The 13,778-nt window shown below is 41.0% G+C and overlaps 2 protein-coding genes across 6 annotated transcripts in view; one reads left to right on the top strand and one right to left on the bottom strand.

Annotated features, from left to right (window-relative positions):
- The window catches only part of LOC126281994 (chondroitin sulfate synthase 1), a 311,284-nt gene extending 301,678 nt beyond the window's left edge, over window positions 1–9,606 (bottom strand). The window contains exon 1 of the mRNA XM_049981379.1: window positions 8,410–9,606. Within this exon, the coding sequence (XP_049837336.1) occupies window positions 8,410–8,855 (446 nt within the window). The 5' untranslated portion in view covers window positions 8,856–9,606. The remainder of the gene's footprint in view (window positions 1–8,409) is intronic.
- A 56-nt stretch (window positions 9,607–9,662) lies between these two features.
- LOC126281996 (heterogeneous nuclear ribonucleoprotein 27C) overlaps window positions 9,663–13,778 on the top strand; it is a 55,581-nt gene continuing 51,465 nt past the window's right edge. Inside the window, exons 1-4 of one of the 5 annotated variants that reach the window (XM_049981385.1) lie at window positions 9,663–9,754; window positions 10,039–10,259; window positions 12,855–12,895; window positions 12,980–13,146. In XM_049981385.1, coding sequence (XP_049837342.1) covers window positions 10,222–10,259; window positions 12,855–12,895; window positions 12,980–13,146 — 246 coding nt within the window. In that variant the 5' untranslated portion in view covers window positions 9,663–9,754; window positions 10,039–10,221. Of the gene's footprint in view, window positions 9,755–10,038; window positions 10,260–12,854; window positions 12,896–12,979; window positions 13,147–13,778 lie in introns of those variants that run through there. The other 4 variants (XM_049981381.1, XM_049981382.1, XM_049981383.1 and 1 more) reach the window with 4 other exon arrangements.

Raw genomic sequence — 13,778 nt, 5'->3', positions numbered from 1 at the left:
ACTAAAGCCAATATTTCGTACGAGTAGACTTTTTTGGCCAGCGTGCCATCTTTGCTTTTCCCCTCGTGTGCTAATTACCTTCTAAGGTAGCAGAATTCGTTCACTTCATGGTCTCCAGTTTTGAAGTTAAGCTTACCATGAATCTCATTTTTGCTGCTCCTGATTACATTAGGTTTTCCTTAATCCACAGGGTATCCTCATTACACAATCTACTTCATTCAACAGGCTCTGCAGGACGTGTCTTTCTCACCTTCACAAGGGCTATCCATGTCATCAGAGAATCTTATCATTGACATACTTTCACTCTTAATTTGAATCCCACTCGTGTACTTTTCTTCTACTTCCGTCATTGCTTTTTGCATAGCTTTACCAGTTGGGATAAAAGACTACATCCTTATCTTACACCCTTCGTAACTGAAGCACTTGATCTTTGACCTTCCATTCTTATTTTTAAGACATCCTTCAGACATGATAAGCACATGGGATCCGTTTGCTTCTTAAGATGTGCAATCATGACTTTCTATGCTGGATCATCTCTGTCATCTAGTTACTGTCGGTGGCCACTGATATTGAGACCCGCAGTTTGTATTTCTGGTGATAACCTTAGTTTTTTTTTTCCATTTTTGACAAGATGAAGTGCTAGGTCAGCGTGTGGAACAAACTGAGAAGCTGCTTGAATTTATGGAAAAAATAAACAACACCCATTCAGATTGGGGAAGTGAATTCACTACATGTAAAGGGGAGGGGAGGGGAGGGGAGGAAAGAGGAGAGGTGGGGAGGGGGAAATTACTAGAATAGTAAAGATGAGACAGAAAAAAATCATTTGTCTGCCAAGATCATTAACATACAATATGGGCAGCAGGCAGTCTTACAGATCTGATTTGGATGCAAAATTTGGGGGAATATTTGTGAAGATGTACACGACACTAAAAACTGAAATACTTAAAAATCGTTTAAGAAAGATCTTCGTGGTATTGCTTTTTCAGACCACGAGGAGTCTTCAGGTTCTATGATAGCAGGATGATGGTGACACATTGTTAACGTTAGTACATTTCACTCGCTATGTAATTAGTGAAAATAATGATTTTGATACTAATACTTCCGATCATAATACATGACCTTCTTCAGGGTGAACGCAAATCCACTAACGAAGTATTTATCGGCTGTTAAGTGATATTTTATGAGTATTTCGGTACAATGGGCTGTGGTCTCCAGTGGGTCGTTACATGTAGTTGCATTTTGTTTGATTTTTAACCTCATTTATCTTTGTGTCACTGAAGATATCTACACCGTAGTGTAACTGTCGACGGAACGTGCTATGTGTCGGTTTTAGGAACAAATTTATCCGTTCAGTTGCTGTACTTGCTGTCGCCAACAGTAATGCCCACCTTACTCTTCGCCCTCAGTAATCTTCATTCAGCATTGCTCGGTTCTGCCTCACGTTTGTTATTGTGGCGGTGTTAGATGTATATTTAAACCGACACACAGCAGTATGGATACTTTTGCTGATGCAGAGTTGAGCAATATTCACTTCTTGGGCAGTTTTACTCAGTGCAATGGGGAGTGGCACAATGGCACTATGTTGAGATGTTCGCACAGTGATGGCAACCCCAGCTCAGTACTTCTGCACCTGAGGGTTGTTAGATTAATTTGCTTTTTGTATTGCACGTTTCGGTGAATGCACATTGCAGACTTTTTCATTGCTGTGGAGTTACGAGGGCTACTCATAAATGAACTTCTGATTGGCTGTTAAAAATAAAGTGTCTTACAACTTCATGAAGGAGAGGTTTAAATTCACATTGTGCCAGACAGAACTGTGTTTCGTCCACTCAGTGTGTAAGCAACAAGTGATTTAAATGGACAGAATAACAGCATCTCCTTCCGATCGGCGAGATGCGGTCTATTATTCGCTTGCTGAAAGCAGGAGGCGTCAGTGGCACTGAGATTGAATATCAACTGTATCATGAGTGTGGGAGTTGGGAAATGAGTGATGGTGTTGTTGGGGAGTGGAGCAGAAAACTCAAGGCTGGTCACAAAGACGTGCACGGTGAAAGTGGACGAGGAAGACGTTCAGAGGTGAAAGATGAACTTGATCAACATGTCAAAACTGTGTACTTCCTGGATATGTGCCTCAGATTTTAAGGTCAACCTTCTTCAGCATTGTCACATGGGTATCAAATTAGCTAACCAATATTCACAAAACGGAAGAAGGGATCTGGCCTTGATTTTACTACAGCAGAATGAGAAGTTTCTAAACAGAATCGTGACTGAGGACGAAACACATCTGCAGTATGTGAACCCTGCAACTAAGGAACAGTGCAAATAATGGGTGTACACTTATTCTCCCAATAAATAAATAAAATCAAGCAGAAATCGTCAAACCTCAAAGTGATGCTTACAATTTTTGGGATTGCAAAGACATTTACACAACTGATTTGATTACCAAGTACTGTAAATACAACAAAGGAAAGTCTCAGTCTTGACACCAAGCGACTGTCACCTCTTCCCAAGGATGATGGATGGCTAGGCTGCCTATTCAGCACTTCATGGTTGATGATGATCTCGAGGATGCTGTCAACTGGCTGCAGCAACAGGCAGCATATTTCTCTGATGAAGGGCTGAAGAAGGTGGTCCCAGGGTAAGACAAGTGTTTGAATTTGGGTGGCGGCTATGCAGAGAAGTCATGTCAATGTGTAAGGACAGATTGACTATAACAATTTATCTATTTGTCTTATTTCAGTAGCTAATCAGAAGTTGTTTTTTTTTTAAGCCTTGTATTATTTTCACAGAAACAAAGGTAATTTAAGTAACTAACTTAATAAATCCCATATACAAGGCTAATCACAAAAGTATGGTCTCCTATTTTTTTATAACTACATGGACATGTTTATTTCTACAAAGGTTTGCATCAGTTAACAGCTTGAACATTAAGCTATTTTTCGACATAATCACCATTTCTGTCGATGCATTTTTGTAGACGCTGTGGCAGTTTTTGTAAGCCCATGTCATACCAGCTCGCCGCCGTGCTGTTCAGAAAGTTATCCACCTCTTCTTTCACCTCGTCGACGGAGGTGAATCGCTGTGATCACCTAACGCCAACAGGTACTGTGAGACTCTGAAAAAACTCAAACGGGAAATTCAGAACCGGAACAGAGAAATGTTGAGCAATGGCGTACACATTCTCCATGACAACGGTCGCCCACGCATCGCTCGCAAACTGTTACTCTCCTGCAACAGTTTCAGTGAAACATAATCATCCACCCACCCTATAGTCCTGACTTGGCGCCATAAACAAAAGTGAAGCGAGGGCCAACTACACCCCAGAAAAGAAACGCATGGGGAAAGATACAAAGTCACAATTACGTTCAGTGGTTAGAGTATCGGGTTCAAAGATTTGGATATCAATATGCCCATACAACATTACACCTCTCCACATCATTACATCTGGACCACCAAAATGACCATCTTCGACAACATTCTTTGATGCATTGTGTGTTCCCATCTCTCGTCATAGGAGGGAGCATCCAGAATCACTACAAAGCCTGAGTCTGCTCTCGCTCGGAAAGAGCACTCCTCGTTGGTCCAATCCCATGTTAGTGGCACCATTCCAAATGGTGCTGCTGATATGAGTGTGTCAACAGAACACAGTGTATTGGTTGTTGGGGCAGTCCTGTTAAATGTGGTCCTAATTGCTCATGCTGTTTGGCGTGGGTCTCTTCTTGCCTGTTGCACTGTGAGTTGTCATCTACTGCTATAGTTGACCATGGTCGACCACTTCCTCCTCTTCAGACAGCAGTGCCTGTAGTTGGGAACACTTCACTTGCATGTGAAACAGTGCTTTGAGCAATGTCAATCTTCTGGACTACACCCAAAACACTTCATCCATCTTCCAGTTTCCCAATGATTATGCCCCATGTGAAGTCATCCAAATGTTGTCTCGCCCATGTTGTAATGAAATGAACTGAAATGATTTCATGGTATTATTATCGCCTGGGAGACGCCATCTGGGATTGTTCGTCTGCCTGGTACAAATCTATTTGACATCACTTTGACATCTTACATGTCGATGCAGATTAGATGAAATGATTAGGGCGACACAAACACCCACTTCCCGAGCAAAGGAAATCTTGTCCTATGAGGAAATTCAACCTGGGACCTCGTTATCTAGAGGCAGTGACGCTAACCAATAGACCACAAGTTGTGGAGATGTAGTGAAGAACACCACACAGTGCACTGTAATTGTTAGATGACTAACACACACTGTCTTCCCATTCCTTCAACTGCCTGGCGCTGTAGAGCGCCCCATTTAGCGCTATAATTACGCTGAGCTCACGTCATATGACGTCCAATTTTCTATCCACAACTGGGAGGCCTGTGGCAACATATGCAACAAAATGAAATACCTACAGTCGTCCTTACGATGTTATTTATTATATAGCTACCAGTTTCTGTGCGTCAGTACACGTGCTTCAGGCCTTGTCTGACGCTGAGGGGATCAACCCCAATTGTATACACAATTCCATCAGTGGCCAAGATCTATGAACTGGTTTTCGCTGACTACCTGTAACAACGATGTTTCATCTCCAACCATGAACTAAAAACTGACTGGAGAAACATACTGGCAACATATTCCTGCACCTTCATTCGTTTCCACTGAGTAATTAATACTTTATGGTACTTTATCTCTCTCATTCTTAAGCTTTGCAAACAATGTATTATTTTATAATTATTACAAGCATATTCGTTGGGAATACACCATTATGCGCAATATTTATATTTTTCTGTCGGTATTTGATGCAGGCGCTAATCCCATCGTCGGAAAGTGCTGAAATACTTTTCGGTTGTTTCCCATTTCTTCTCCAGGTAAATGCAAGGATTCCATTCTTGAAACACGTCCACGGCCGATTTCTTGTCATTATCTGCATACCCCTTTCCAGAGCTGATAAAGGTCGACAACTCCCAACTCATTCAAGGCGACAGAAAAATGGTTCAAATGGCTCTGAGCGTTATGTGACTTAACATCTGAGGTCATCAGTCCCCTAGAACTTAGAACTTCTTAAACCTAACTAACCTAAGGATATCACACACATCCGTGCCCGAAGCAGGATTTGAACCTGCAACCGTAGCTGTCGCGCGGTTCCAGACTGAAGCGCCTAGAACCGCTCGGCCACTCCGGCCGGTTGGTAAAAGAAAGTTATTCTGGTTTTCGCTGGGACGAATCCCTTCAGGACTCTTGCTCCGTGTTGATATGAGATGAACGGATACTGTTAAACTTCGTCTGAAGGAACGTATTGTTGGTCGCAGTTTTCTAGCCTCGAACAGGCTTAGATACTTCTGTAGTTCCTAACGAGGATAATTGACAAGGATGTTAATCTGTATCACATAGTTTTGCTGAAGTTACGGACGGTTTACATGTGACAGGAAGACGACAGATGAACGGAAATGCGTTAACGATCGAAAACAAGTGATAAGTTACAGAAAACTTCCTCCAGATTATAGAATAAGCACACACAGCAAGAGAAAAAGAAAGAAAAATGTTGAAATTTTGCAACTAAAGCTGGCAATCGAGTTAGACCATCACAGCATAAAGTGTCTAAAAACTTCAACTTTGCATAACTAGCGGCTCCAGAAGAAAACAGAAGGCTTTCCCGATTCACGCTGGATCTTACTAGAGAAAGTAGGAGTTCCAAGAAACACTGAAGATCGAACGAAAATTTAGTATGTCAGGTTGAATGAGTTAGGACAGGCGTCGCTACAGTATTCATGGAACTGCTGTTCGGGTCGAGAAGCTTTAAAGTTATCAAACATGCAGCTGATGCTTTTTGTGGTTAAATCTTCACATACATCGAACACAACAAATTTTTATTGAGGGGAGGGGGGGGGGGGGAGATCCATAAGGGGGATGTATGTGTCATGATCCTCCACAACTGATCCTTTCTCCTGCCCCCTGGCTTATAAATAACATTTCACTAAAAGCTTCTATATTTTTATGTAGAGAAATTTTTAAGTTTGTTTGATACTTTTAGGAAAATAAAGTAGCATGTACATAGCCTAAGAATGACAAGGAACTCTAAAAAATTACATTCTATGTTTAGCATAGGATACTTTTCAGATGACTGCATGAGAGCTAGTCGCCATGGATGTGAATGTGGACTGACCAGCTGCAGTTAGCAATCCAGTAAAATAGACATTTACGTTGATGGACTGGCCATATCTGGGGTCAACAACAACAAATTGGACAGGGTTCTTGAGTCCACAGGTAGAATCAGCAAACCACAGAAAATTCCATAAGGCGAGACTTTCAGGAAATATACTCCACTAAGGAAGAAACAATTAGTTTCCTTATTTTAAGCGGAAACTAGTGACGGAAACAGCATTTCTCTTATTTGCCCGCTCGCATAGCTTGCCTGCAGATCTGTGTTCACAGTCATAGGGCTAACTGAAATACTGCTAATTATGAAAGCATACTTCGATTTTGCTTCCTGCAAATTATTATTCTTTTAACTTTGTTATATACATGGAAGAGGATGTAGATGAAGATGAGATGGGAGATAGGACGGTATGAGAGGAATTTGACACAGCACTGAAAGACCTAAGTTAAAACAAGGGCCTTGGAGTAGACGACAATCCGTCAGAACTGATAGCCAACCATGACAAAACTATCCCATCTGGTGTGCAAGATGTATGACATTGGCGAAATACCCAGAGACTTCAAGGAGGATTTAATAATTCGAAGAAAGCAGGTGCTGATAGGTCTGAACATTAACAAACTATGAATTTAATACGTGATGGTTGAGATAACATGAATTCTTTACATAAGAATGGAAAAACTCGTAAAAACCAACCTGGGGGAGGATCCGTTTCAATTCCAGAAAAATATTGTAATACCAAGGCAATACTGACCCTACAACATCTCTCAGAAGATAGATCAAGAGGAGTCAAACTTTTATAACGTTTGTAGACTTAGAGAAACAATTTGTCAAAATTAACTGGATTACTGAAGGTACCAGGGTTAAAACACAGGGAGCGAAAGGCCGCTTGCAACTTGTGCAGAAACTGGACAGAAGTGATAAAGAGTTGAGAGGCATGCAAGAGAAGTAGTGGTTGTGGATGGAGTGAGACAGGGTTGTAGCCTGTTCCTGATGTAATTCAGTCCATACACTGAGCAAGTAGCTAAGGAAATCATAAAAATTTCGAGTACGAATTAGAATTCAGGGAGAAGGAATGAAAACATTGAGGTTTGTCAATGCAATGTAGTTCCGTCTTGGAAGAGCATTTGAACAGAATGGATGGAGTCCTGAAAGGAGGGTATAAGATGAACACCAACAAAAGCAAAACAAGGATATTAGATTAGGAAATGAGAAAGTAAAAGTAGTGATTGAGTTTCGTTATTTGGGCGGAAAAATAACTGTCGATGGGTGAAGTATAGAGAAGATATAAAATGTAGACTGGCACTGGCAAGAAAAGCATTTCTGAAGAAGAGAAAGTAGTTAACATCGAATATACATCTAATGGTTATGAAGCTATTTCTGAAAGTATTTGACTGGGGTGTGGCCTTGTATGGGACCAGAACATGGACGATAAACAGTTTAGACAAGAAGAGAATAGAGGCTTTTGATATGTGGTGCTACAGAAGAACGCTGAACAACTGAGTAGATCACGTAACCAACGAGGAGATACCGAATAGAACTGGGGAGACAAATTTGTGGCACAATTTGAGTAAAAGATGGGATCGATTGATAGAGTACTTTATAAGACATCAAGGGATCACCAATTTAGTACTGGAGGGAAGTACTGGGGGAGGGGGATAAAAATGTAGAGAGAGACCAACAGTTGAGTACAGTATACAGATTCAGAATGATGTAGGTTGCAGTAGTTATTCAGAGATGAAGAGGCTTGTGCAGGATAGAGTAGCACGGATATCTGCATCAAACCAGTCTTCAGACTGAAGACAACAACAAGTTTTGCTTTAAGTGATGTACCAATCGCCAGTGTAGGCAAGTTGTTGTTGTTACATAAAACATACTGTTATTATTAAATCCTAGTCACCTGTAATATCTTATAGTGGGAGTGGCAGGCAATTATGTTTGGACGACTAGGTAGACGAGAAATAAATTGTGACCCATAAGAATTCAACCCTGGATCCGTGCAATTAGCACTGGAGGGGCACTGCCGATACGAACTTGGCCTGAAAAGCATGCTAATTTTGGGTTGTCTGTGGTGTTCCTTTGATCTACGCAATATCGGTTCCGCAGTTACAAGGATATTTGGGAGCTTGCTGTAATTATTTCTCTGCAACGAGCAGCCAGTAATCATTCATTACTCGCACTAAAATATTCGGAAAAATCCCTAAACAACCCTCAGGGCTCGATAAGATAGCCTTGCTAAGAACAAAGCATTGTTTGTTACCTGTTATGAACGTTTTCAGCCGGATCTGTGAGGCCTATAATCTGAAGTGGATCTTCTGCATCGGACAGAGGAGCCACCGGCGGTTGCTGACGTAGCGGCTGCGGAGCTGGCCACGGGGAGCCAGCGGACGGGGCACATGGCGTTCCGCTGCCACCCCCTGGCGCCGCCCCCGTCGTGTTGTCGGTGCGCAGCAGCCTGCCGACGAAGATGGACCGCGGGGCCGCCACCATCAACCCGGCGGCTAATCCCAGCACGACGCCCAAGGCAGCGCTGGCGCCGCGACGCCGCCTGGCGCCAGCTGCCATGCCGGCGGTCCGCCGCGACGGCGGAGGCGGCAGCGACGCCGAAGGCCGGAACGTCAGCAGCTCCGTGCTCGGGTGGCACAGGAAGGCGTCGCCGTCGCCCGGCTGCCGATGCGCCCGGCGCTCGCGCCCGTTGGCGACCATGGCGATGCGGACGGGCCGCCGCCTCGCGTCGTACTAGCGTGCAGACGAATTTCCACTCGGCGCAACACCGACCGCGCTTGTAGTTGTCGACCGCACCGCTGTGCCATTATTCAAACACTGTCTACACGCCTTGTTCGGCTGCTCTCATGCGTCAGCCACATTACGCTGGACACAATCTAGTGGACGACACATTTCGTGACTCCAAATTAAGTCTTCAGCGCCGCATATTTTCTCGCTCCGGCTTTATTGTCAACAACACTACTGGTAACTTCGTTTTCCTGTGCTCCTGCAAGAACAAATATTCTGAACCAAATGACGCTTCTTAGGCGTCACAAAATGTGGGTCCTACTGCTGAAATACTTTCTGGGACACCAAATGTCTACAACTCTGACATCTGCCGTTTCTGAGGTTTCCATAATGAGACTGTCCCATTAGGCATAAACCAATGACGCGAAACAGCAGAATAATTGTTTACACCCCAGTACACAATTAGATAAGCGTTTAATCCTCGGAACATATACTAAACAGATTCCATTTCATGCTTTTACAAGCAACAAACTCAAGTCGAACACTACATCAAATAGTGGCGTCGAAGCACTTGTCAGATTATAATATACTGTCTGAAAGGGAAACTAATTTTTGTGAAAAGGTAAAAATTAGTTTATCATTTGATCATGCACATAGTTCATCGCTTAAGCCAAAAAGAGTGTATACAGATCCGTAAAACTATCCCATCACTCGCAGACGTAATGCGCCTCGCCGACGCATCGCACGGCAATGCTTTATAATTTTTGTTCGATCCGCTAGGTGGTGCGAGTGCGCCATGTCATCGTTCTGCAATCCAGATGGCCGCGCCATCTTCCAACAGAATATTGAACGAGCTTGTACAACCGAGATTGGTAACGTTATCAAATTACGTATACATTTTGCTTTATTCAAGACAATAAATTTTTTATGATCACCTATATTAAAAACAAATTAGTCTGAGACTTAAAATACGTGAAATGTGAACAGTTGTTAAAATATGTTAAAACTATAAACTTACGTAATTAATTTTGTTTCATTATAATCGGGTTATAGTTAGATAATAAAATTGGGAATTATAGATATTCGTTTTTTATAAGTCAATCTGAGCATTTTATCGGCTTATTCTATAATTATTCTCTTTAAACATAATTTTAAGGAGCAGTGTTTTGACTACTTCCTGGGCGCCATTGTGGTGCTGATTGTCGCGTTCGTGGTCGATATCGTTACGTTCCTCCATATTGGCTTTCTTTCCCGAGAAAGCCATTTTGAGGTGAGGTGTTTGTTAGACGTAGAAGCACTAAAAGAGGAGCTTTATTAAGGACTGAGTTCCGTACAAAACATGAAAATGAAGACAGAAGTGGATAACGACGATAAAGGGTTAGTAGGACGTAAGGAATGCTGCTTAAGTGTAAATGATTCTGAAATGTAATAATATTGCAATTGGCGGTAGTAGCCGCCATTAACGATTTGTGTATAAACGTAACTTGTGTAAGTGTTGTATGGCTTTTGCTGTTTAGAAAATTATTCTAGTGATTTTTGTGTTTTGGATTACGATAATCCTGAACGGTGTAGTTTTATAGACTTACCTAGGCGTATTACGTGTGTGCCACGCTACACGTGTTGGTATGTTAATTCGTGCAAAATTTTTGAATTATTTCAAATTGGTTAGAGAGTATTGCTGTTGAGCCAGTTGAAAGTTATCATATATGTGGAAAACTTGAATTAGAGATGTAAAGAGTCACCGGTTTGAATTTAGGATGGATAATTGTACTCATTTCTAGTAGCTGTAAGAGCTTCTATATTTAATATCGCCGATTTTATTGTGAAGATTTGTACTAACCCACTCATGTATCTCTTGAACTGCCCTTTCTATTATCTTTTGTAATAGTCTTGGGGGAACAGTACAGTCCTAACGTCTGTATGTTGGAATGGACCCACTGTTTGCATTAAAGTAGTGTGATAAAACATTGTATTGAGAGCTTTGTGGTAAAACAGGGGTAAGTTTTCTGGACATAAATTCTACGTGGTTACTGATGTGAGAATATGCATGCAACACAGATTTTGTGCAAGGTGTGTTTGTAGTCTGGTGAGTTTGTGATATCTAAATAATTAAAACATTTTGCTGGCCATTCTGCTAATGGGTGAAGCTACTTTTATTCGTGATGGTATTTGCATTTGTATATCACACAAGTATTTTAGATTGATTTGGCACAATGGTTGAAGGCTTCATTGTAGCCTTTGTGTTAAATGAACACTAATTATTGCAGTGAGAGGGCTTGCTGTGTGTACATAACTTGATGGGTTTGTTTTAGACATTTCTTATGGATAGTAATGCACAAGTAAGGTAAATGTCATTTCAGTTCCTTGTCGTCTTTATTATAATGGCAGCAGTTTACTTTTGCAAATTTTTGTGAGTGGCAGATATACCTGATTATTACAGGACAGTTTGTTCCTTATAGCTGTGTTCACATGATTGGAGAGCTAACAAGCAGTAGCAACAAGAAATATAACCAATGACGGGGTATACTGCGCATGGATTGTTAAATGTTAATTCCCGTTTGGGGGGGGGGGGGGGAGAACATGGTCAGTGTTTCTTCAAAAGAGCACTGTGGTTCTTGTAAGTGCGTAATCCCCAATGCACATTGCACAGGACAAGTGGGAGAATATAAGTGAATTTATGAAATCTCTCTGTACTGGTTGAAATTCTCACAAGTTTTTGTGGTTCACTGTAGATCATGGAGGCATGTATAAATTTACATTGCCAGGCAATCTGTTGCACACGAAGATGAGGTACAAGACGGAGTAGCAGTTGATTTTCAGTACCCAGTAACATAGTTTGATTGCTTTAGCTCAGAGCAAGTGAAGTTTATTATTTCTGGTCTAATCTTTGGCTGAGGTTAGGCTAAAGATGTCACCATGATCAGTTTCTCCCATTCACTTCAGCTTACAACTTAGCTTACAGTGTAACCTTGTATGCACTAATCACCAGTTAAAGCTGTTCCACTTCGGACCACCAACTATTCCAAGTTCAGCAGTATTTCAGTATTTCGTAAATACTGTGATCACACATAGCCAACATTAATACTACAGAACTTACAACAAATATGAGCTCCTCATAAGCATAAGCAATAGCATATTGCCTTACTGTAAACTCCAAATGCATTTTAAATTCAATTTTAGCAAAACGTTTTCCTTCACTTACACATAGTTCCAATCAATATCGTGAAAAGCCTTCAGGGATTTGGAACAAGTAAACAGAAATGGCCACTGTGTGGTAATTGTGCAAGGTATACTAGCAATAAATTGGGACTACTGGTAATCTGTTTACATCAGTAGTAGGAATTACGGCTAGTGTGTGGTATTGTACTGCCCCATTTGTTGTGGTGTCCCTGATCTGTTGTGTTGCTTGATCTTTCTTTGGGTGGAAGGTGATGTGTTGGTAGTGTGTCATGAAGCTGATGAATATTAAGGCGAGATAAAGATAGTGGTAACAGGTTGATCTGTAGCATAGTACAATGTTTGGATTTCTTCTATGTTTAATGTACATTGCCCAGGAGGAACTTCAAATATTCAGGGAGATGAAAGGAATGATCATTTGAAGCATAATACATATGGGATCTGAAATGCATGCCTTAAGAGCTATGAGCACTTGTTCATCTTTGCTACAGCAGAGCACCTCTCATCTGAACATGTTCTCATAGGTCTTTAAAACATGCGTTTTAGAGCCTTGCTAGACTACTTTGCTTTTAATGATCGTTCCTGTTATATCCCTGAATATTGTCCGTATGTTCGCGACACCATGTATATATAATGCATCTTCTGCCATAAGAATTGAAATTAAGGTGGAAATTCACAGAACCCAAATTGAATTTAGTCTCAAGTGATGTATATTACAGAAATGAATGTACTAATTCATGGTTCGTAAGCAGATTCTAATTTTGTGGTTATTCTATTTGTATTTTTTCCTTGCAGGAAACTGTTCGTTGGTGGTTTGAGCTGGGAAACAACACAAGGTTAGTTTGTCAGTTTTGATCAGTCTTAGTCAAAAGTTTAGGTAATAACGTAAGATTTCTAATAGCTCTTCTCTTGTATTACAGAGAATCTCCAGAGGTACTTCTCACGTTATGGGGAAGTGATTGATTGTGTTGTTATGAAAAACAGTGAATCTGGTCGCTCTAGAGGATTTGGGTTTGTTACATTCTCTGATCCAGCAAATGTATCTCTAGTGCTTCAGAATGGACCACATCAGTTGGATGGCAGAACAGTGAGTTTTTGCACATATGTACTATTCAAATTAGTATAGCTATTCTGATTTTGGTTCTGCAGGTCTTGGTTTTCTTTGAATATATTTTTTTCCTGTAAAAGTGAGAGTACAAGGACTTTGCTTTTCATTTGTTGATTTATGGTTAAGGTACAATTTTTAGTAGTGTGTTGAACTAATTTGATCCTTTGAAATGATGATAGATTTGTGACAGAAGATGATTACAACAGTTTTCTGCATGAAGGTGGAGGTTGTTAATGATGTAAGATACTACGAACTATGATCTTCACTTGCCTTATTTGCTGATAACAGCTTTCTGGTGATTCAGAGAAATTTGCAGTATTTGTGGCTGATAGCTTTAGGATTTTTCATTCTCAATTAGCAGTGCAAAACATGTTACTTAAAATTACTGAAGGTTTTTAAAAAAACTTTGCTTGACTTCATATTTTAACCCAGTCTTAGTGACAAATCTAAATGTAAATTTGCAAAAGGTGTATTGCATATGTTGGGGGGGGGGGGGGGGTTTCAGAGGTACTGGGACACTTGACTCATTGAGTTAGAAACACTGAGTGAAATCATACTTTTACAGTGCCTATAGATTGAAGGGTTTTATTTTAAAACTGTACTCTGTTAAA

This window comes from Schistocerca gregaria, chromosome 7 (assembly GCF_023897955.1).
Source record: "Schistocerca gregaria isolate iqSchGreg1 chromosome 7, iqSchGreg1.2, whole genome shotgun sequence".
Lineage (NCBI taxonomy): Eukaryota > Metazoa > Arthropoda > Insecta > Orthoptera > Acrididae > Schistocerca > Schistocerca gregaria.
Note: the sequence above shows the minus strand (reverse complement) of the source record. Positions and strands in the feature narration are given on the sequence as shown.